This window comes from Dasypus novemcinctus, chromosome 21 (assembly GCF_030445035.2).
Source record: "Dasypus novemcinctus isolate mDasNov1 chromosome 21, mDasNov1.1.hap2, whole genome shotgun sequence".
Lineage (NCBI taxonomy): Eukaryota > Metazoa > Chordata > Mammalia > Cingulata > Dasypodidae > Dasypus > Dasypus novemcinctus.
The window spans coordinates 14,578,732-14,597,770 of record NC_080693.1 but is presented as its reverse complement, the minus strand read 5'-3'; the positions used below and the strand labels follow the sequence as shown (position 1 = coordinate 14,597,770).

The following is a 19,039-nucleotide window of genomic DNA, read 5'->3' as shown; positions in this document are numbered from 1 at the left end:
GCTCTGTTACCTCCTTGGTCCTCACAGCCAGCCTGCGAGGCGACTCTGTCTGCCCCATTTATCAAGGAGTGGCGCAGGCTTAGGGCTGCAGTGGCTCATTGAGAGCCAGGTGGCCCTGCTAAGCAGTCGTGGCTGAATCTGAACCCAGCTCTTCCAACTCACCGCCTTCCCCCAGCCTCCTCAGGAGCCTTGTGCTGTGCTGCCTCCTTGCTGGAGCATTCCAGTGGGTGAAGGAAAAGCACGGAGTGAATAGGGTAGTTCCCCTAACTCCCTCACCCAGCTGTCAGTGGCTGCCTGAGTGAGGAGGAGGCCGCCCAGCCTGCACCCAGAGCCTCTGTTAGCAGCCGGAGCTGGAGGCTGGCACAGGGTGCGTGTCGCCCACCGTGGGATGTGGGCTGGTGCCCTGGTGCACACCTGTGAGCACTTAGTAAATGCTGTCGAGGGACAGTTCTTTTTCTTTGCCAACAGTAGGCAAATGAATTAGTAATCGTCGGAATAAAAAGGAAAAGAATGCTTGTTTTCATCTCTGAATTCCCCAAGTACTTGATAACACAGGAATGCTTCTCTTAGTTACCCCGGAGGACCTTTTTTTCTTTTTTCTTTTTTTTTTTTGGTGTGGAATTCACTCTAGAATTTATCTAATAATTTCCATTTCTGTGCTTGTAAATTTGCTATTTAAATAATTAGGTTTGGGTGTTTGGGCTTTGTTTTGTGATTTTTTTTGTTGTTGGTCTAGTCATATCTAGCCCCACACAAAGTATAACTCGGTAAATCGTGTGCATCACTAGTCAAACCTAAAAGGCTCTGACCAGCAGGCTTGAAGAAATGCTTCCTGAGAAGGACATATGGTCCAGGTGGTAAGAGTGAAAGCTCTTGCTCAGACAGGCAGACCCTGCCCCCCACTCGCTGTGCACACGTCCTGGGCGAGCGTGAATGTCGTGCGGCAGGATCGTCCTGAGGAGGGAGGGGGCTCTGGGTGCACAGCACCACATCGAGCTGGGTCTGTTCCTAAGTACAGAGCAGGGTCAGCAGTGTTGTGGGGATGTGGGGGTTGAGTGCAGGTCAGTTTTCCTGAGTTACTCTACATCAGTGACCAAACCCACCTCAGGGTCCTCCAGAGAAACGAATGTCCTCTTTGATCAGCTGAAGAAATGTCTCCTTGCCGGGTGGGGGAGGCCTGGATCCCCGTGGTGCACCTGCTGAGCTCGGAGCATTCCCACCTGGTATGTGGCTCCGACCTCACACTTTCTCTTCTGCTCCCCAGGTTCTACCTGAGCTGCACAGGCTTCCCAGAATGCCGCTCAGCTGTGTGGTTTCCCGATTCTGTCCTGGAAGCCAGCAGAGATGACAGTGTGTGCCCAGTGTGTCAGCCACACCCTGTTTACCGGTGAGCAGGGCAGAGTCCGGGCGTCTGCTCGCAATGTGGGGGTGCTCAGGGCAGGGCTCCTCCTTTCTTAGGTCGGGTTAGGCAGTAGTGTCCCGGGGACTCTCCTCCTGGGGCACTTCGGGGTTTAGCTGCCCTCAGTGGCAGACCAAGCCTGCAGCCAGGGGGTTCTGCCGTGCTCGCTGTCCCCTCCCTGCTGTGGTAGGCGTGGAAGCCCAAGCTGGCTGGGGAGGCGCCCTCCACACATCACAAATAAGCCAGGCTGTCACCTTTGCCCGCCTTTCCAGAGAGTCATTGCTACGGCAGGCTTAGAAAAGACGTGTTTGCTGTACGTACTTTCTCAGCACCCTAGTGGCAAACAGTGATTCACACTTTGCTCTAGGACCCCTTTACTCTGTTGAATCATCAAGGAGCCCAGAGAGCTCAGGGGTGGATTGTGTCTGTCAGTATTTACCATACTGAAGCAGAGACAGCTTTTGAAATACTAATTTATTAATTCATTTAAAGGATAAACATGTTACCTGTTCACATAAATAATACATTTTTATGATAAAATTTCAGTTTTCCAAAGCAAAAAAGTAAAAGTGAAACACATGGCCTTTTTGTCCATTTTTGCAGATGTAATGTCTGATTCTCATAACTGGTTCTGTAGCCAATCTGCTGAGTTACCTTGTGTTGTAGCTTCCAGAAAGTTCACTGTGCACAGGTGGAAGAATGAAGAGCAAAACCGACATAAGTTCTTAGCTTTGGTGTGAAAATAGTTTTGACCTCACCTGGGAGGGTCCCTGAGCCGCACTTTGAGAGCTGCTGGTGCCGTGACCGACAGCCTTAGTGAGGCCTCTAGCTGGTGACCGTGCAGGGTTCTTGGATTCCGTTTGCCCCGATTCCCAGCCTGTGCCCGGGTGGGCATTGGAGGGGCTCACACCGCCTGGTACTCAGGCCTCGGAGGTGCTTTGGGCGGCCCAGGGTGAGCACAGCTCTCTGTGCACCCAGGGGAGGACTTCACCCCTGGATGTTAATGCTTCTTCCCTGTCTTCTGGCCCCACCAGGTTGAAGTTCAAGTTCAAGCGTGGTAGTGTCCCCCCCACCATGCCTCTGGAGTTTGTGGGCTGCATCGGTGGCTGTGACGAGACCTTGAGGGAGATCTTGGGCCTGAGATTTTCACAGGGCACCCCCAGAGCTTTGCAGCCAGCCAGCCAGCCCTCTGGCCACTTGCAGGCCAGCCAATCCCTGAACAGAATGGACAGCAGCCAGCATGGCCACCCCCAGCCTCCTGGCAGCAGGCAGCCTGGACCTGCAAGGCCGCTGGCCTGGCCTCCCCTAGCACCCACCGCTGCCGGCGAGAGCAACTGTGTGACCTGCAACTGTGGCCAGGAGGCCCTGCTGCTCACCGTGCGCAAGGAGGGCCCCAACCAAGGCCGGCAGTTCTACAAGTGCAGCGGGGGAGGCTGCAGCTTCTTCCTGTGGGCCGACAGCAGCCCTCCCGGAGCCCAGGAACCACGCTCCGCAGCATCACGGCCCCCAGGAAGCTCCCAGGGACGCCCACCAGGCTCAGGGAGCCACCCGGGTGGGCTTGGCGGCCCTGGCGAGGGCACTGCTGGCGGCACCTCCTGCCTGTGCAGCCAGCCTGCCGTCACGCGGACCGTGCAGAAGGACGGGCCCAACAAGGGGCGCCAGTTCCACACGTGCTCCAGGCCACGCGAGCAGCAGTGCGGCTTCTTCCAGTGGGTCGACGAGAATGTGGCTCCAGGTGAGCAGGCCTGGGCTGTATCCCTGGCAGCACCCGCCCTGAGGCGCTGGCCCCAGGGCTAGAGAAGTGGAGGAGCGTGCACAGGCGTGCAGAGGCCTGCCTGGGGGTGCAGGGGAGGGCACGGGGCAGCCATCTGAGCTCCTCCATGGTCCTGATGGTCCCCCTCAAGGGCATCCAGTGCCCAGGCTTCTTGCAGAACAAAAGGCTGCTGCCACTGATGGAGCAGCCTGCTCCGTGTCCAGGGCTGGGCTCGGTGTCCTTCACATGTACCTTTGTCAGCCCTTATTAAGTCAGCACTGGCCCCCACTTGACAGGTGAGGAGAGAGAGCCAGGCAAAGGGCGTCTTGCTCAGGGTCATACAGTGATGGCCAAGGTATGGCCACAGGCCTGCCTGACTGCCCAGCCTGTGCTCTTCATGGCCTTGGTAAACCATCGTGGTCATCAGCTGCTTCTCTCTTTTTTTTTCCTTTCATAACTGAGATTGTGTTGGTTGTTTTGAAGGTTGGTACACAGACATTATGAACAGTTTGTACACAATTATTTTTTGTTATTGTTACTCTCATTAAACATGCTACCATCAACTCCATCCATTACCACATATTTATAATTGACCTTATTAAACGGTCTACGTACATTCAGCATCACCTCCCCCTTCTCAGCTCACACTCCATCTCCCATCAACCTACACACCATTGTCCAACCCCAGAAGTCTCCTCATTGCATTTAGTTCACATGACTGGGACCGTGCAGTATGCATACTTTGTGTCTGACTTACCTCACTCAGCCTGATGTCCACAGGGCTCCTCCGTGGTCGTGTGCTTCTCCAGTTCATTCCTCCCCACAGCTGAATACTATTCCATCCTGCCTATACACAATTTATCCATGCATCAGTTGACAGGCACTAGGTGTTTCCATCTTTTAGCAATCGGGAGTAATGCCGCCCTGAACATTGGTGTACAAATAACTGTTTGCTTCCTTGCTTTCAGTTCTTCTGATTATATATATTTTTTCAAGATTTATGTATTTATTTTTCTCCCCCCTCAACTTGTCTGCTCTCTGTCCATTTGCTGTATTCTTCTGTGACCGCTTCTGTCCTTATCAGCAGCAGCAGGAATCTGTGTTTCTTTTTGTTGTGTCATCTTGTTTCACCTCTCTGTGGGTGGCGCCATTCCTGGGCAGGCTGCACCTTCTTTGGTGCTGGGTGGCTCTCCTTATAGGGCACACAACTCCTTGCGCGTGGGGCTCCCCTACACGGGGGACACCCCTGCATGGCAGGGCACTCCTTGCGTGCATCAGCACTGCATGTGGGCCAGCTCCACACGGGTCAAGGAGGCCCGGGGTTTGAACCAGGGACCTCCCATGTGGTAGGCGGACGCCCTGTCCACTGGGCCAAGTCCGCTTCCCTGAATATATTCTTAGTAGCTGGATTGCCAGATCATATGGCAGTTCTATATTTAGCTTACTGAGAAACTGCCAAACCATCTTCCTTAGAGGCTGCACCATTTTACAGTCCCACAGCAGTGAAGGAGTGATCCTATTTCTCTACATCCTCTCCAGCACTTGTAGTTTTCTGTTTTTTTAATAATTGCCATTCTGTATGGTGTGAAATGGTATCTCATTGTAGTTTCGATCTCCATTTCCCTAATAGCTAGTGATGTTGAGCATCTTTTCATGGACCTTTTGGCCAACTATATTTCCTCTTTGGAAAAATTTATATTCAAGTCTTTTGGCTTTTTTTTTTTTGCAGTTTTTTTTTTTAATTTATTGAAGTATATCACTCGTACATAAACAGTAAATGTATAATAATAGTTGTGAACTTACAAAACAAACATAGAAAACATCATACAGGGAAGCGGACTTGGCCCAGTGGTTAGGGCGTCCACCTACCACATGGGAGGTCCACGGTTCAAACCCGGGCCTCCTTGACCCGTGTGGAGCTGGCCAATGCGCAGTGCTGATGCGCGCAAGGAGTGCCCTGCCACATAGGGGTGTCCCCCGCGTAGGGGAGCCCCACGTGCAAGGAGTGCACCCCGTAAGGAGAGCCGCCCAGCACGAAAGAAAATGCAGCCTGCCCAGGAATGGCGCTGCACACATAGAGAGCTGACACAACAAGATGATGCAACAAAAAAGAAACACAGATGAATGGACACAGAGAGCAGACAACTGGGGGAGGGGGGAAAGGGGAGAGAAATACATAAAAATAAATAAATCTTAAAGAAAATCATACAGGGCTCTCTTACCTCACCCCACCACCATAACCTTGCATTGTTGTGAAACATTTTTATTTTATTTTATTTCATTTTTTTGAAGATTTTTTTATTTATTTTTATTTATTTAATTCCCCCCCTCACCCGGTTGTCTGTTCTGTGTCTATTTGCTGCGTCTTGTTTCTTTGTCCGCTTCTGTTGTCGTCAGTGGCACTGGAAGTGTGGGTGGCGCCATTCCTGGGCAGGCTGCACTTTCTTTCGTGCTGGGCGGCTCTCCTTATGGGTGCACTCCTTGCGCGTGGGGCTCCCCTATGTGGGGACACCCCTGCGTGGCAGGGCACTCCTTGCGCGCATCAGCACTGCGCATGGGTCAGCTCCACACAGGTCAGGGAGGCCCGGAGTTTAAACCGCGGACCTCCCATGTGGTAGACGGACGCCCTAACCACTGGGCCAAGTCCGTTTCCCAAACATTTTTAACTAATGGTGAAAGAGCATCCCCAAAATATTATTACTAACCAAAGTATCTTTTTTTTTTTTTAAGATTTTTATTTATTTATTCCACCCCCCCTTCCTTATTTGTGCTGCTCTGTGTGTCCTTCCGTTGTGTGCTCTCTCTGGTCTTCTTTTTAGGAGGCACTGGGAATGTAACTTAGGACCTTCCACGTGGGAGAGAGGCGCCCAATGGCTCAAGCCCCCTCCATTCCCTGCTTTGCTCGCTCTCATTGTGTTTACTCTTTGTGTCTCCTTGTTGCATCATTTTTGCACCAGCTTACCACAGTCGCCTGTCATAGCAACTATCTTACTCGTCCTCTGTAGGAGGCACCAGGAACCAAACCCAGGACCTCCCATGTGGTAGGTGGGAGCTCAACTGGCTATATCCATTCCGTAACCAAAATACCTTCCATTTGGTGTATTTTCGCCCCAACTCAACTATACATTAATCCACCACCAACACCTTGCATTGTTGTAAGACATTTGTTATAAATTATGAAAGCATATTATCAAAATCATAATACTAACTATAGTCCATATTCTACATTTGATGTATTTTCCCCAAAAACCACCCTATTATTTTTAAAATATTTTTTTATTACAGAAGTTGTGAACTTACAAAACAATCATACACATGCAGAATTCCCATACAACCCCCCTCTATCAACACACCACACTGGTGGAACATTTGATACAGATTATGAGATAATATCTTCACACTGTTACCACTAACCATGGTCCATAGCCAATACTGGCGCACTATTCCATACTGCCCTGTTATCAACACAGTTCACCTTTGGCACTGATGCAAGAATATTACAGTATTGCTGTTGACCACAGTACGTAGGTCGCTCCACCTGTATTTTTCCCATGCTTCTCCATATTCCCACCACCCTGCAATAGTGGAGTATATCTGCTCTAGATCACAAGGGACACTCTTGCAACTGTACCGTCAACCACACTTCTCACCCACCTCTGAATTATGTAGTCCCTTAATTATTCTCTACCTTTCTTTCAGTTGACATTTCCATCCCTAGTCTACCCTTTCCAGCTACATTCCCATTTATAAACGAGCTGTTAACTCACTATAATATGTTACCATCAATAATATACATTTCCACACTTTTACAGTCAAGTTAATTAAAACTTCTACATACATGAAGCATCAGTAGTCCATCTCAGTCCTCCTCTTATCTCCTTTAAGAATCCACCACCTACCACCAGGTCTTGAAGATGTTTTCCTACATTTTCTTCTAGAAGCTTTATGTTTCTTACATTTATATTTAGGTTTTTGATCCATTTTGAGTTAATTTTTGTATAAGGTGTGCGATAGGGTTCCTCTTTCTTTTGGCTATGGATGTCCTGTTCGCTCAGCACCGTTTGTTGAATAGACTGTTCTGCCTGAGCTGGGTGGGTCTGACAAGCTTGTCAAAATTCACTTGACCATAGGTGTGAGGGTCTGTTTCTGAACCATCAGTTTGGTTCCATTGGTCTGTCTGTCTTCATGCCAGTACCATGCTGTTTTTTCCACTGTAGCTAGATAATCTGGGTTTAAAGTCCAGAAGTAAGAGTCCTCCAACTTCGCTTTTCCTTTTTAAGATTTTTCTGACTATTCAGGACCCCTTACCCTTCCAAATAAATTTGATAATTTTGTTTTCCATTTATTTAAGAAATGGTAGTGGAATTTTTTTATCAGAATTGCATTAAATTTGTATATCAATTTGGACAGAATTGAGCATGGATTGTTCTTCCAGTTATTTAGGTCTCTTGATTTCTTTTAACAATGCATTGTAGTTTTCTCAATACAAGTGCTTTACATCCTTGGTTAAGTTTATTCCTAAATATTTGAAATATTTGATTCTTTTAGTTGCTATTGTAAATGGGATTTATTTGTTTGTTACTGCATATGTGGAATATCTTTTTCCAGCCTTTCACTTTCAATGGGTGTCCTTGGGTCCAAGGTGAGTGAGTCTGTTGCAGACAGCATATAGGTGGCTCATATTTTCTTACCCATTCTGCCAGTCTGTGTTTTTTGATTGGGGAGTTTAATCCATTAACATTAAATATTATTACTGTAAAGGCAGTTCTTATTTCACCCAGTTTGACCTTTGGGTTTTGTTTGTCATACTTTATTTTCACCACTCTTTTGATACTTTTAGTTACTTTACTGATATAATCTTCATTTCTAGACCCTCTTCCAAGCCTCTCTCTCTGTCTTTTCTTTTTAGACTGTAGCACACCCTTTAGTATTTCCTACAAAGCCAATCTCTTGATTGAAATTGAGACTTCTCAATTTCTGTTTATCTGTAAATATTCTAAAATGACCCTGATTTTTGAAAGACAGTCTTGCCAAATATAAGATCTTGGCTGAAAGTTTCTCTCTTGCAGTATCTTAAATATATCATACCACTGTTCTTGCCTCATGGTTTCTTGTGAAAAATTGGCACTTAACCTTATTGGGTATCCCTTATGTTACATATTACTTTTCTCTTGCTGCTCTCAGAATTCTCTTTGTCTTTGGTATTTGACACTCTTATTAGTATGTGTCTCAGAGTTGGTCTATTTGGATTTACTTGATGGGAGTACATTGTGTTTCTTGGACACAGATATCTATGTCCTTCAATAGGGTTGGGAAATTTTATACCATTATTTCCTCAGATATTTCTTCTGCCCCTTTTCCCTTCTCTTCTCCTTCTGGGACACCCTTGACACATATGTTTGTACATCTCTTGCTGTCATTTAGTTCCCTGTGACCTTGGTTCAATTTTTTCTATGCTTTTCTTCATCTGTTCTTTTGTATGTTTGCTTTTGGAGGCCATTTCTTCAAGCTCACCAATCCTTTCTTCTGCCTCCTCAAATCTGCTGTTGTATGAGTCCAGTGCATTTTTAATTTTTTTATTGTGCCTTTCTTTCCTGTAAGATCTGCTATTTTTTTAATGTCATCTGGAGTCTTAACTAGTTTCTTTATCTGGGCCATATCTTCCTGTTTCTTGGTGTGGATTTTAATTTTTTGTTGGTGTCTTAGCATCTGGCTTACTAAATATATTTATTCTGGGTGCAGTTTCTCTCTGTAGTTTAGGGCTGTTTTGCCCTTTCTGCATTGCTGCTTGTATAGTAGATGTAGTTGGTGCTGTAAGCTGTCGAGACTTAAGATGCCTGCACTGCCTCAGAGACGAGTGAAGCTTCTCCCACCTTTCTACTTTGCCAGGGGTAGGGACAGAGCCACAACCGTGTGTAGTAATGCAAGTCGTGCAGGCCTAGACTGTAGTTGCCCAGAGAGACTGAAGAAGCTTCATGCCCTTCTCCCCTGCCTGGCGGGGATGGAGCTGCAGGTGTGGGCAGCAATCTATGCAGTGCAGGTCCAAGATGACCACAGTTGCCCCAGTAGACTTCTGATTTTCAGTCTGTGCCAGCCAAAGGTACCTGCAGTTACCTGGATAGGCTGGTGCAGGGCCCGCCAGCCTCCTCCCTGCCAGAGGCGGGGCTGAAACCTAGCCTAGGGCTGCAGGCCGATCAGGGTGAAAGAAGCTGGTTCCTACCATCACTGTGGTTTTCGGTCAGCCCAGCTTCCCCTCAGGCTGCAGGTAGAGTCAAAATGGTGGCCACCGGCCTCTTTCTGACTTGAGCAGATTCACACCCCAGCTGTTCCCAAGGTTATATCTTAGCCATCTGAGTCTACCAATCAGTAGCCAAAATCGGCAGCCAACCCTCTCCTCCGCCCCTGTTTTTGGGAAATGGAGCTTCCAATTCCAGCCACAGACTAGCTCCTGGGGTGGCTCTGCCACCAACATAGGGTAATTGCTAGCCTCCACGGCTTGGCCAGTAATTTCCCAGAGAGCCTGGCGCAGGTCACCACAGCTTCCTCCCTGCTGTAGGTGGCACTGGGACCTAGGCTAGAGCTGCGATCTGATCTGGATGGAAAGAAGCCAGCACTGTGATTTTCAATCAGCCCTGCTTCCCCTCATGCCAGGCGCAGAGTTAAGATGGCGGCTACTGGCCTCCTTCTGACTTGGACGGGCTCAAATTTCAGCTGTTCTCAGGATTATACTTTAGCCCGCTGAATTCACTCATCAGTAGCTGAAGTTGGTGCCCAACCGTCTCTTCCTCCCTTCTGGGAAGTGGAGCTTTCAATTCCAGCCACAGAACAGCTCCCAAGGTGGCTTGTGCCTCCAGTGGAGGATGGGCACTGGCCTCTGGGGCGTGGAGCACTCTCCTCATGAGTCTTCTCTGCAGATGGGCAGTCTCCTCCTTCCATTCCTTCAAGGATGTTGCAGGAGGCCCTGTTGTTGGCCTCCTGAAGCCCCCAAAGAGATGCTTCAGCAGCTCCAGATAGCTCTGGGTGTTTACTAACTGCCCTGTAGCAGGAGCTAACTCTAGGACTCCTTATTTCACCACCATCTTGCTGGTTGTCCTCTCCCATAAGTTGTTTTTTTTTTTTTAAGATTTCTTTATTCCACCCCCACCCCCTACCCCCACCCCTGCTCTGTGTTCTGTGTCCACCTGCATTTTTGTCAGCAGCACCAGGAATCTGTCTCTTTTTGTTGCATGATCATGCTGCATCGGCTCTCAGTGTTTACAGTGCCACTCCTGGGCAGGTTGCACTTTTTTTGTGTGGGGCAGCTCTCCTTGAGGGGTGCACTCCTTGTGCAGGGGACTCCCCTACGCAGGGGACCCCCTGTGTGGCAGGGCACTCTTGTACACATCAGCACTGCGCCTGGGCCAGCTCACCACATGGACCAGGAGGCCCTGGGTTTGAACCCTGGACCTCCAATGTGGTAGGCGGATGCTCTGTCAGATGAGCCAAATCCACTTCACATTTCCCATAAGTGTTTATATGTTGTATTATTGTTTTCAATCATCTTGAGGTATTTACTGATTTCTCTTGCAATTTCTTATTTGACCCACTGATTATTTAAGAATATATTAATTTCCATATCTTTGTGAATTTTCCCTTTTTCTACCTATTAATTTCCAACTTTAGTAGATCAGAGAAAGTGCTATATATAATTTCAATAGTTTAAAATTTATTCAGATCTGACTTATGTCCTAATATATGTTCTATCCTAGGGAAGCATCACTTAAGAATATATGTATGTCCTGCTGTTTTGGGGTGTAGTATGCTCTATGTTTGTCTATTGGGTCTAGTTCATTTATCATATTATTCAAGCTCTCCGTTTTCTTATTTATATTCTGTCCAGATCTTCTATCTAATGCTAAGAGCGGTGTGTTGAAGTCCCAACTATTATCCAATATTAGTATTGCTACTCTAGCTCTTTTACTCTTTGTATGGAATTTCTTTTTCCAACCTTTCAGTTTCAGCCTGATTGTGTCCTTGCACCTAAGGCGAGTCTTCTGTAGATAACAGATAGATGGCCCATGTTTTTGTGTCCATTCTATCATTCAGTGTCTTTTGACTGGGGAATTCAATCCAATAACAGTGTTACTACCATAAAGGCGTAATTTTTCTCGTCCATTTTATCCCTTGGCTTTCTTTTGTCATATCTTATTATTGTCTGTCTTTTAACCGTTTCAGTTCAGTTTCTCTAACTTACAATCTTCATTTCTACGCTCTTCTCCAGGCCGCTTGCCCTTGTCTTTTCCTTTCAGGCTGTAACACACCCTTTAATGTCTCTTGTGGATCTGGTCTTTTGGTAACAAACTCTGTTTTTGTTTGTCTGTGAAGACAATAAACTTGCATTCATTTCTGGATGATAGTTTTGCTGGATAAAGAATTCTTGGCTGGTAGTATTTTGTGTTTTTTTTCAGTACCTTAATTATTTTGTACCACTGCCTCCTCTCCATGGTTTCTGATGAGAGATCAGCACTTAGCTTTACTGAGGGTTGTAAGTAATGTGTTGCTTTTCTCTTGCTACTTGCAGAATCCTCTCTGTATGTCTGGCATTTGAAATTCTGAATAGTACATGTCTTGGAGTAAGGCTCTTCAGAATTATTCTATTTTGGGTACATTGTCCTTCTTGAATATTGATATTCATGTCTTTCATGGAGGTTTCAAAATTTCAGTCAGTATTTTCTCAAATATTCTTTCTACCCCTCCCTTTTACATTCTCTTCTTCTGGACCACCTATAATGTGTGTTTCTGTGTTTGATGTTGTCATTCAGTTCCCTGAGACCCTGTTCAATTTTTTCCATTCTTTTTCCTGTTTGTCCTTCTATCTGTTCAAGTTCAGATATTCTGTCCTTGATTTCACTTATTCATTCTTCTGCCATTTCAAATCTATTATATTCCTCTAATGTTTTGTTTTGTTTTGTTTTGTTTTTGTAGGAGGTACTGGGGATTGAACCCAGGACTTCATACATAGGAAGCAGGGACTCAGCCACTGAGCTGCATCCATTCCCCAATGAAAGTTGGTTTATTTTGGGGTTTTTTTCTGTTTGTTTTTAAGAGGCACTGGGGTTGTACCCAGGACCTCATACATAGGAAACAGATGCTCAACCACTTGAGCCACATCTGCTCCCCTCTGATGTGTTTTTATTCTCATCCATTGTGTCTTTCATGCCATAAGCTTTGTTACTTTTTGATAGACTTTCAAATTGTTCTTTATGTTCACTCACTGCCATCCTAATATTCTTTATCTTTTTAGTCATATTTTCTTTCATCTCCTTAAATTGATTAAAGAGGTTTGTGTGGACATCATTGATTAGTCATCTTAAGTCCTGTGCCTTATGTGAATTCTTGGTTTGTTCCTTTGGCTGGGCCATATCTTCCTGTTTCTTAGTTATTTTTTTGGTTGATATTTAGGCATCTGATTATGTTGGTGCTTTTACTCTGTGGATCATTTCTTCTACTTGAGTGGTTTTATTTCACAACTATTCTTTGATTTTTGGTTCAATTTTTTTCTAAATCTTTACGATTGCCGTTGAAGTTATGAAAACGGGCTGGGAGCCCCTAATGGCGCATAGACAAGCCTTGCCGTCCATCACTTCCCCAGCAGGCCAGCAGATGGCGCTCCTCCACACACCCCTCCGTGGAGATGACTTCTTCAAGCTCCTCTAACCAGCCATTCTAGCTACGCTGGTTACATTCACCGGAGAGAAACCACACTCAGCCTTCAGCTGCACTCTCTCTCCTCCCAGGGAGGAATACATCCTGTCCCTTTGTTGGCCCCTCAGCCCAGGGTTTACCGAGGCATCAGGGATGGGGGATAGGTGGCGTTCCAGCCCTGGGGGCATTGACTCAGGTTTCCCTTTCACCTCACCTCTGCATCCCCAGCCCCTCCTGGCGGTGCATGTGGCACCCTCCTGGTCTGCAGGTCCCCAGAGCAGCTCCCTTGGGGGACTTCTGTGCCTTCTCCCGCTTTGCAAGAGAGCTGACACCATCTTCCTGCTTAAGCGTTTGATTCTATACACAATTCTTAATGTACGTACCAAAAACCTAAAAAGCCATGAAGTTACAATTCTTTTCCAAAGTTATTCCAGTGACTTTCCATCTTAAAATTTCAAGACAAGTTTTCCGTAAGCGGATATCAAATACCAATCTTCATTTGTCGATAAACTGTTACATCATAAATCCAGCTAATTCTGCAAACTCACATTCCCCATCTTTCACAGCACATGACAAAGCTAGACAATCTGGATGCCCATGACCAAGGATGTGACAGAGTGCACAGAGTTTTGACAGGGAGAGCCAAGGTCAGGGAGTGGTTTTAAGAAACAATTCTAAAAAAACATGGAAAGAGAAGTCATTTAAATGCTCAACACATATTAAGGGCATGCCTGTGACTCCAAATCACCATTTAGTGTGCACTGGATTAGAGGGGCAAAAGCTGCCACCCCCCACCCTGTGGGATGTGAGGTTGGCATCCAAGACTGTCAAAGCTTCCCATAATTCAATATCCCACTATCTTCTGGTTGTACCAAAAAATAAAAGCCAGCAAGTGATTTCCTCTCTTTAAAAAAAAAAATCACTTACACTTATAAAATGGGATATGGTGGGATTCCAATCTCCTTTGAAATGGTTCTTCCAGAGCTCCTAAAAAACTTGCATCTAAACATAGTTGATAAAAGTATTCCTCTGAACTGTACAAAAAGGGAGAAACAGGGACCACTGATGTGACATGGTGTACGATGTTAATTAGACGTGGCTTCTTTCTGCTTCATTAGAGATTGAACTCATTTTTAGTTTCTCCATTTTCTGCAGGTAAATCTTTAATTTCTTGGTTAGCCACTTCATCTTGTTTTCTCTTTTTCCCTTTTGGTTGCACTTTTTTGTCTACAGAGTTATCCTTTCCTGCTGCCTTTTTTTTTTTTCTGTGTGTGTGTGGCTTTGTTTCCATTTTCACAGAAGGTTTTGCAGGCAGCCTCGCCACCCTCCTCTCGGGCTCCCCCTTGCCCGCCCCTTAGGCCAAGCTGACCTTCTCTTGGGTATCTTGCGGGCCTCTCCCGCTCCCCCTACTGCCTGAGCTGCTGGCAGCCTCCTTTCTTAGATGAAGAAACTCGCCCTGATGAATTCTAGAACCTGCTTGAGGCTACTCAGCTCAGGTCCAGCAACCCCAGAACGGGCAGCATGAGAACTCGCACCCAAACGTCAGGTCACGTCCGGTCACGTCAGAGAACATTCACAGAAGCACCCTGGAATGGCCCCGGCCCTCCTGGCTTCAGAAGCTTCGTGAATACTCGTGAATGACTGGCAGGGCCAGTGCGAGCATCGCTGTTGCCCAGAGCTGGGCCAAACCCAGTGATTCAGCCACTCCGCCTCGGTCTCAACCTGCCAGCCTTGCACAGAGTTCCTGTTTCATAAAGAAGTTGAATTCATTAGTCTCAGATGGATTCTAGTACCCTGTTGCCAGCCCTGCCCACACAAGAGCAGCCCAGAGAGTGTGGGAGGAAGTGCAGGGCCTGAGAGCCAGCCCCCAGGGATAGAGGGTTCAGAGGCATCCTCCTAGGGACAGAGTCACATGGCACGTGTGTGAAAGAGAATCCTGCTCTTTACACGCATCTAACACGCAAGGTCACTCTTCTCAGCAGCAGGAAGAGAAGTGGTATCTGACCTCCAGGCTCACTGATGGACCGTCCTGCATAATCGGGCAGCTGCTGCTCAGAGGTCTTATGTCGTAGGGCCTGGAAAGGCTCAGGTTTCCTTGTAGGAAGGGGAGGGGGCAGGTTGGTGGTCTCAGGCCTACTCGTTTTTGTGGCCTCAGCTCCTGACCTTGAGTTGCTACTTGTTTGGGTCTGTTTCTGTGGAAAATGACCCGAGCCTTCCTTACCAGGACAGTGGGAGGGGAGGGGGCGGTGTGGTGAGCGCATTGTGTCTGGACATTGTCAAGTTGCCCTCACAGGCTGAGGAGAGAGCCTGCCTGTGCTTTGTACTTGACTGTTAGCAAAGTCTGGGTGCTCTCCGCCACACACCCACCTGCCAGTTCTAACCTCAACCTTCCCCTTTCTCTCCCCACAGGCCCGTTTGGAGCCGCACCTTGGCTGGGAGGCAGAGGAGGAACCCAGGGGCCAGAGGCCAGAAGCAAGAGGCCCCGGGCCAACTCCACAGACCCTGGGGCCATGGCCAAGAAACCCCGGAAGTGCAGCCTTTGCCACCAGCCTGGACACACCCGCCCCTTCTGTCCTCAGAACAGATGAGGGCAGGTAGAGTGGACAGGGCCGCTCCATCAGACCTGCCCCTTTTGTCTGGACAAGTGAGTTGGTTTAACTATGAACAGGTGGCCAAGTCCTGGAAACTCGAAACTCCCCTGGACAGCGGTCCCCTGCCCAGGGCTCAGAATGGCCTTGGCCACCGCCGGCAGTCACGGAAGCTGCTTCCTGGTGATCACGCAAGGGGAGAAGTCGGCAACCAGAGGATTAACTGGGGAGCTGGCACCCCCAGAGCTGCTCTGGGCAGCCTTGTTCTCCTTGACAGCCCGAAGGGCTTCTCTCCCACACACCCCAAGAAAGAAGGGGGCTGCTAAGAAGCGGCTCTTGTTGTAAAGCTGTATCTGCAGGCAGCTTTCTTCCCCCGCAGTTGAGCCACGGCTGCCAGGACCCCCACAGCTCACGCACCTTAATAAAGGGTTCTTCGCCTTTTAGCTCTGGGTGTGGGTGTGTCTGGTCTGCAGAGCAACGGGTACAGGCGCCCGCGTGCTGGGGAGGCCCGCCAGCCCCATGCTGCCCCCCCGTCCGCTCCACAGGGGCAGGGCAGACGCACAAGGTGCACAGCGCTGGCCTCATCGCGCAGCCTCTGCAGGGGCCACGGATCTTCCTTGCTTCAAGCTGTGAGCCACAGGTGACCACCCTGCTTTTGAGTTGAAATACAGAGAAGTGGGGTCCAGATGGCTGCTGGGCAAAGACTCACGCTGGTCTCGGTCGGGGGCTCTCGGCTCCTGCCCTTCCGTCAGACCTACCGCTCTGGGCCCTGGGTGGGAGCCAGGTGGGGCTTACCGATTCTTGGAATTCCTCCTGGAGCCTCTGAAGGCAGTGGGAGTGGGCGGGTGACTCGTTTGTTTGGGGCCTTGTTTGTTCCCCAGCCCTGGCAGCTGCTGACCTGCTCTGCCTCTCTGGATCGGCCTCCTCCCGACGCCTCCTGTGAGTGGGCCCAGGCAGCACCGGCCCTCTGTGTCTGGCCTTGCACTCGGCATGCTTTCAGGGCCATCCGTGTTGTAGAACGTAGCAGTACCCCACGCGTTTTATGACTGGGTAATGTCCCCTTGTCCATTTATCCTTTGATGGGCACTTGAGTTGTTTCACCCTGGGCTATTAGGAATGATGCCGCTAGGAACAGTCACGGACACGTTTTTGTCCGAGTTCCTGTTTTCAGTTTTGTTTCGTTTTTTATGATTTACTTTTTAAAAGTTTTCCCCCCTTCCCCTCCTCTTACCCTGCTGTTTTGGCTGCCGGTGTTGTCTTGTCATTTTCTCTCCTAGGACTCACCGGTTTCAATCCTGGAAACCCCTGATGTGGAGAGAGGTTCCCTGTCAGCTGCGCCACCTCAGTGGTCTCTGCTGTGCTTCACCCTGACTCTCTTTTGTCTCTTTTGTCGCATCATCATCTTGCTGCGTGGCTCACTTGTGCGGGCGCTGGCTCACTGCACGGGCACTCGCGTGGGTGCTGGCTCACCACATGAGCGTACTTCCTCTTTTTCACCAGGAGGATCAAACCCAGGCCCTCGCATATGGCGGGCAAAAGCCGCATCTGCTTCCCTGTTTCCAGCCCTGTAGGCACTCACCTGGAAGTGGGACTGCCAGGTCACGTGGGGCTGCCGAGCCTCCGCAGGCTGCTCTCCACCATTCGCGTTCCCTCCAGCAGTGCTGGTGGGTTTCAGTTTCTCCATGTCCTTGTCAACACTTGTCACTTTCCTGTTTTCTTTTCTTTTTTTTTTTCAGCCTTCCTAGTAGGATGAAGTTGAACCTCATTGTAACTTTTTTTTTGGAGGCAGTGGGGATTGAACCTGGAACCCCATGCATGGGAAGCAGACTCTCAGACACTGAGCTGTGCCCGCTCCCCTCTCTGACATGCTTTTAGAATGCAGTCAGGCAAGGGATCCTAAGGACATTGGAATGCCCTGACCTGTGGCTCACCCTCCAGCCACCGGTCCTCGTGACAAAGCTTATATGCACAAAGACTTTTTTCTTCATAGCATTAAAAAATAAAATGGGGGAAGCGGACTTGGCTCAGTGGTTAGGGCGTCCGTCTACCACATGGGAGGTCCGCGGTTCAAGCCCTGGGCCTCCCTGACCCGTGTGGAGCTGGCCCATGCTCAGTGCTGATGCGTGCAAGGAGTGCCCTGCCATGCAGGGGTGTCCCCGCGTAGGGGAGCCCCACGCACAAGGAGTGCGCCCCATAAGGAGAGCTGCCCAGCGCGAAGGAAGGTGCAGCCTGCCCAGGAATGGCGCCGCCCACACGGAGAGCTGACACAAGATGACGCAACAAAAAGAAACACAGATCCCTGTGCCGCTGATAACAACAGAAGCGGACAAAGAAGGCGCAGCGGATGGACACAGAAAGCAGACAAACTTGGGGGCCGGAAGAAATAAAAAAATAAATCTTTTGGGAAAAAAAAAATGGAAATAGCATTTAACTGGCCAGCTCCAAGAGAAATGAATGGAACATCCACTTGTTGGACACAGTTTTCAAGTGTTCCTGATGAGAAGGTGTTTTGTAAGTTTAATTTACAAAAAGAATACATCTTATACATATGATTTATTCTTGGGTTACATTAGGGTATTCATAATTTTCTATTTCCCAGTTTTCTATTCTCTTGTTTATTTTTTTGCCTGATTCTGAGCAGGTAAAGGTCAAAATAAAGGTCAAAACCAAAGGTCCTTGGTTTGCTTGGTCAAACTGAAAGAAAGGAACTAGAGCATCTGTTTTTGTCACCACAGCTGCAGGTTCTAGGTATGAGGACGTTTGGGCCCTGGGCTGAAGCCACACGTGGCCCAGCAGGCACACGAAGTTGGAATCGGGACCATCCTTGCAATAAAGGGGAGTGAGTAAAATTGCTGCAGCAGCTTACCACAGCTGGTGTGGCCCCAAGACCCCGCAGGGGCAGCCAGCGGATGGTGGCTTTAGTTCCAGCTCTTCCCTGGCCAGAACTGAAGTCCTTGACGTCGCCTTGAGGAAGGTGATGCAGCAGCAGCACCCCGCTTTTCTGCCTTCCCATCCGGGTTTAACAGCGCCTTCACTGACACGGATTCAGTAAAGGTCATCAGAAAAGCACTCGGAGAAGATCAGGGTGGCTGCTGATAGAGCAGGCAGGACCTAGAGTTTGTTCTACCGTTTTGCCTAGGAAACCACCGTGTCAGCCCCCATAAGCAGCGGCCTCCACAGTGCTGCTCCTCCCGGCCACCGGGGCGTGGGTGTCCAGGAAGATGCGCTCTGACCTGAGCTCCCAGCTCGGCGTCCCTGCCAGCCCCAGCCCGCAGCCTCCGAAGGGCCTTGCTGGGGGCGGGCACTGGCCACGGGGGCTGCCAGGCCTGCATCTCCCCTTTGGGGCATTGATGCTCATGGGCACCCAAGCAGCAGGGCGGAAGCCATTCCCTGTCAATGGGCAGGACGCCACAGGCCGCTCCCTGGCTGACCCGTCACCACTGTCAGGGCTGATCAAAGCTGCAGCACGACTCCCACCCCCCGATGCCCACCCCAGGTTCAGTGCTGTGGAGCCACCGAGTGCTTGCCCAGCGAGCACCCTCCAGGGCAGCCTAGTCGCCTTCAGGAGGGCCCCCCAGTGCCGCGAGCCGCCCCTCACGGCCAGCACCCAGCCGT

At 49.0% G+C, this 19,039-nt stretch overlaps 1 protein-coding gene across 2 annotated transcripts in view; it reads left to right on the top strand.

Annotated features, from left to right (window-relative positions):
- TOP3A (DNA topoisomerase III alpha) overlaps nucleotides 1-17,839 on the top strand; it is a 77,007-nt gene extending 59,168 nt beyond the window's left edge. For both annotated transcript variants that reach the window (XM_058283357.2, XM_058283356.2), the window contains 3 exons: nucleotides 1,265-1,387; nucleotides 2,434-3,134; nucleotides 15,246-17,839. In XM_058283357.2, the coding sequence (XP_058139340.1) occupies nucleotides 1,265-1,387; nucleotides 2,434-3,134; nucleotides 15,246-15,424 (1,003 nt within the window). In that variant the 3' untranslated portion in view covers nucleotides 15,425-17,839. The remainder of the gene's footprint in view (nucleotides 1-1,264; nucleotides 1,388-2,433; nucleotides 3,135-15,245) is intronic.
- Nucleotides 17,840-19,039: the final 1,200 nt, after the last annotated feature.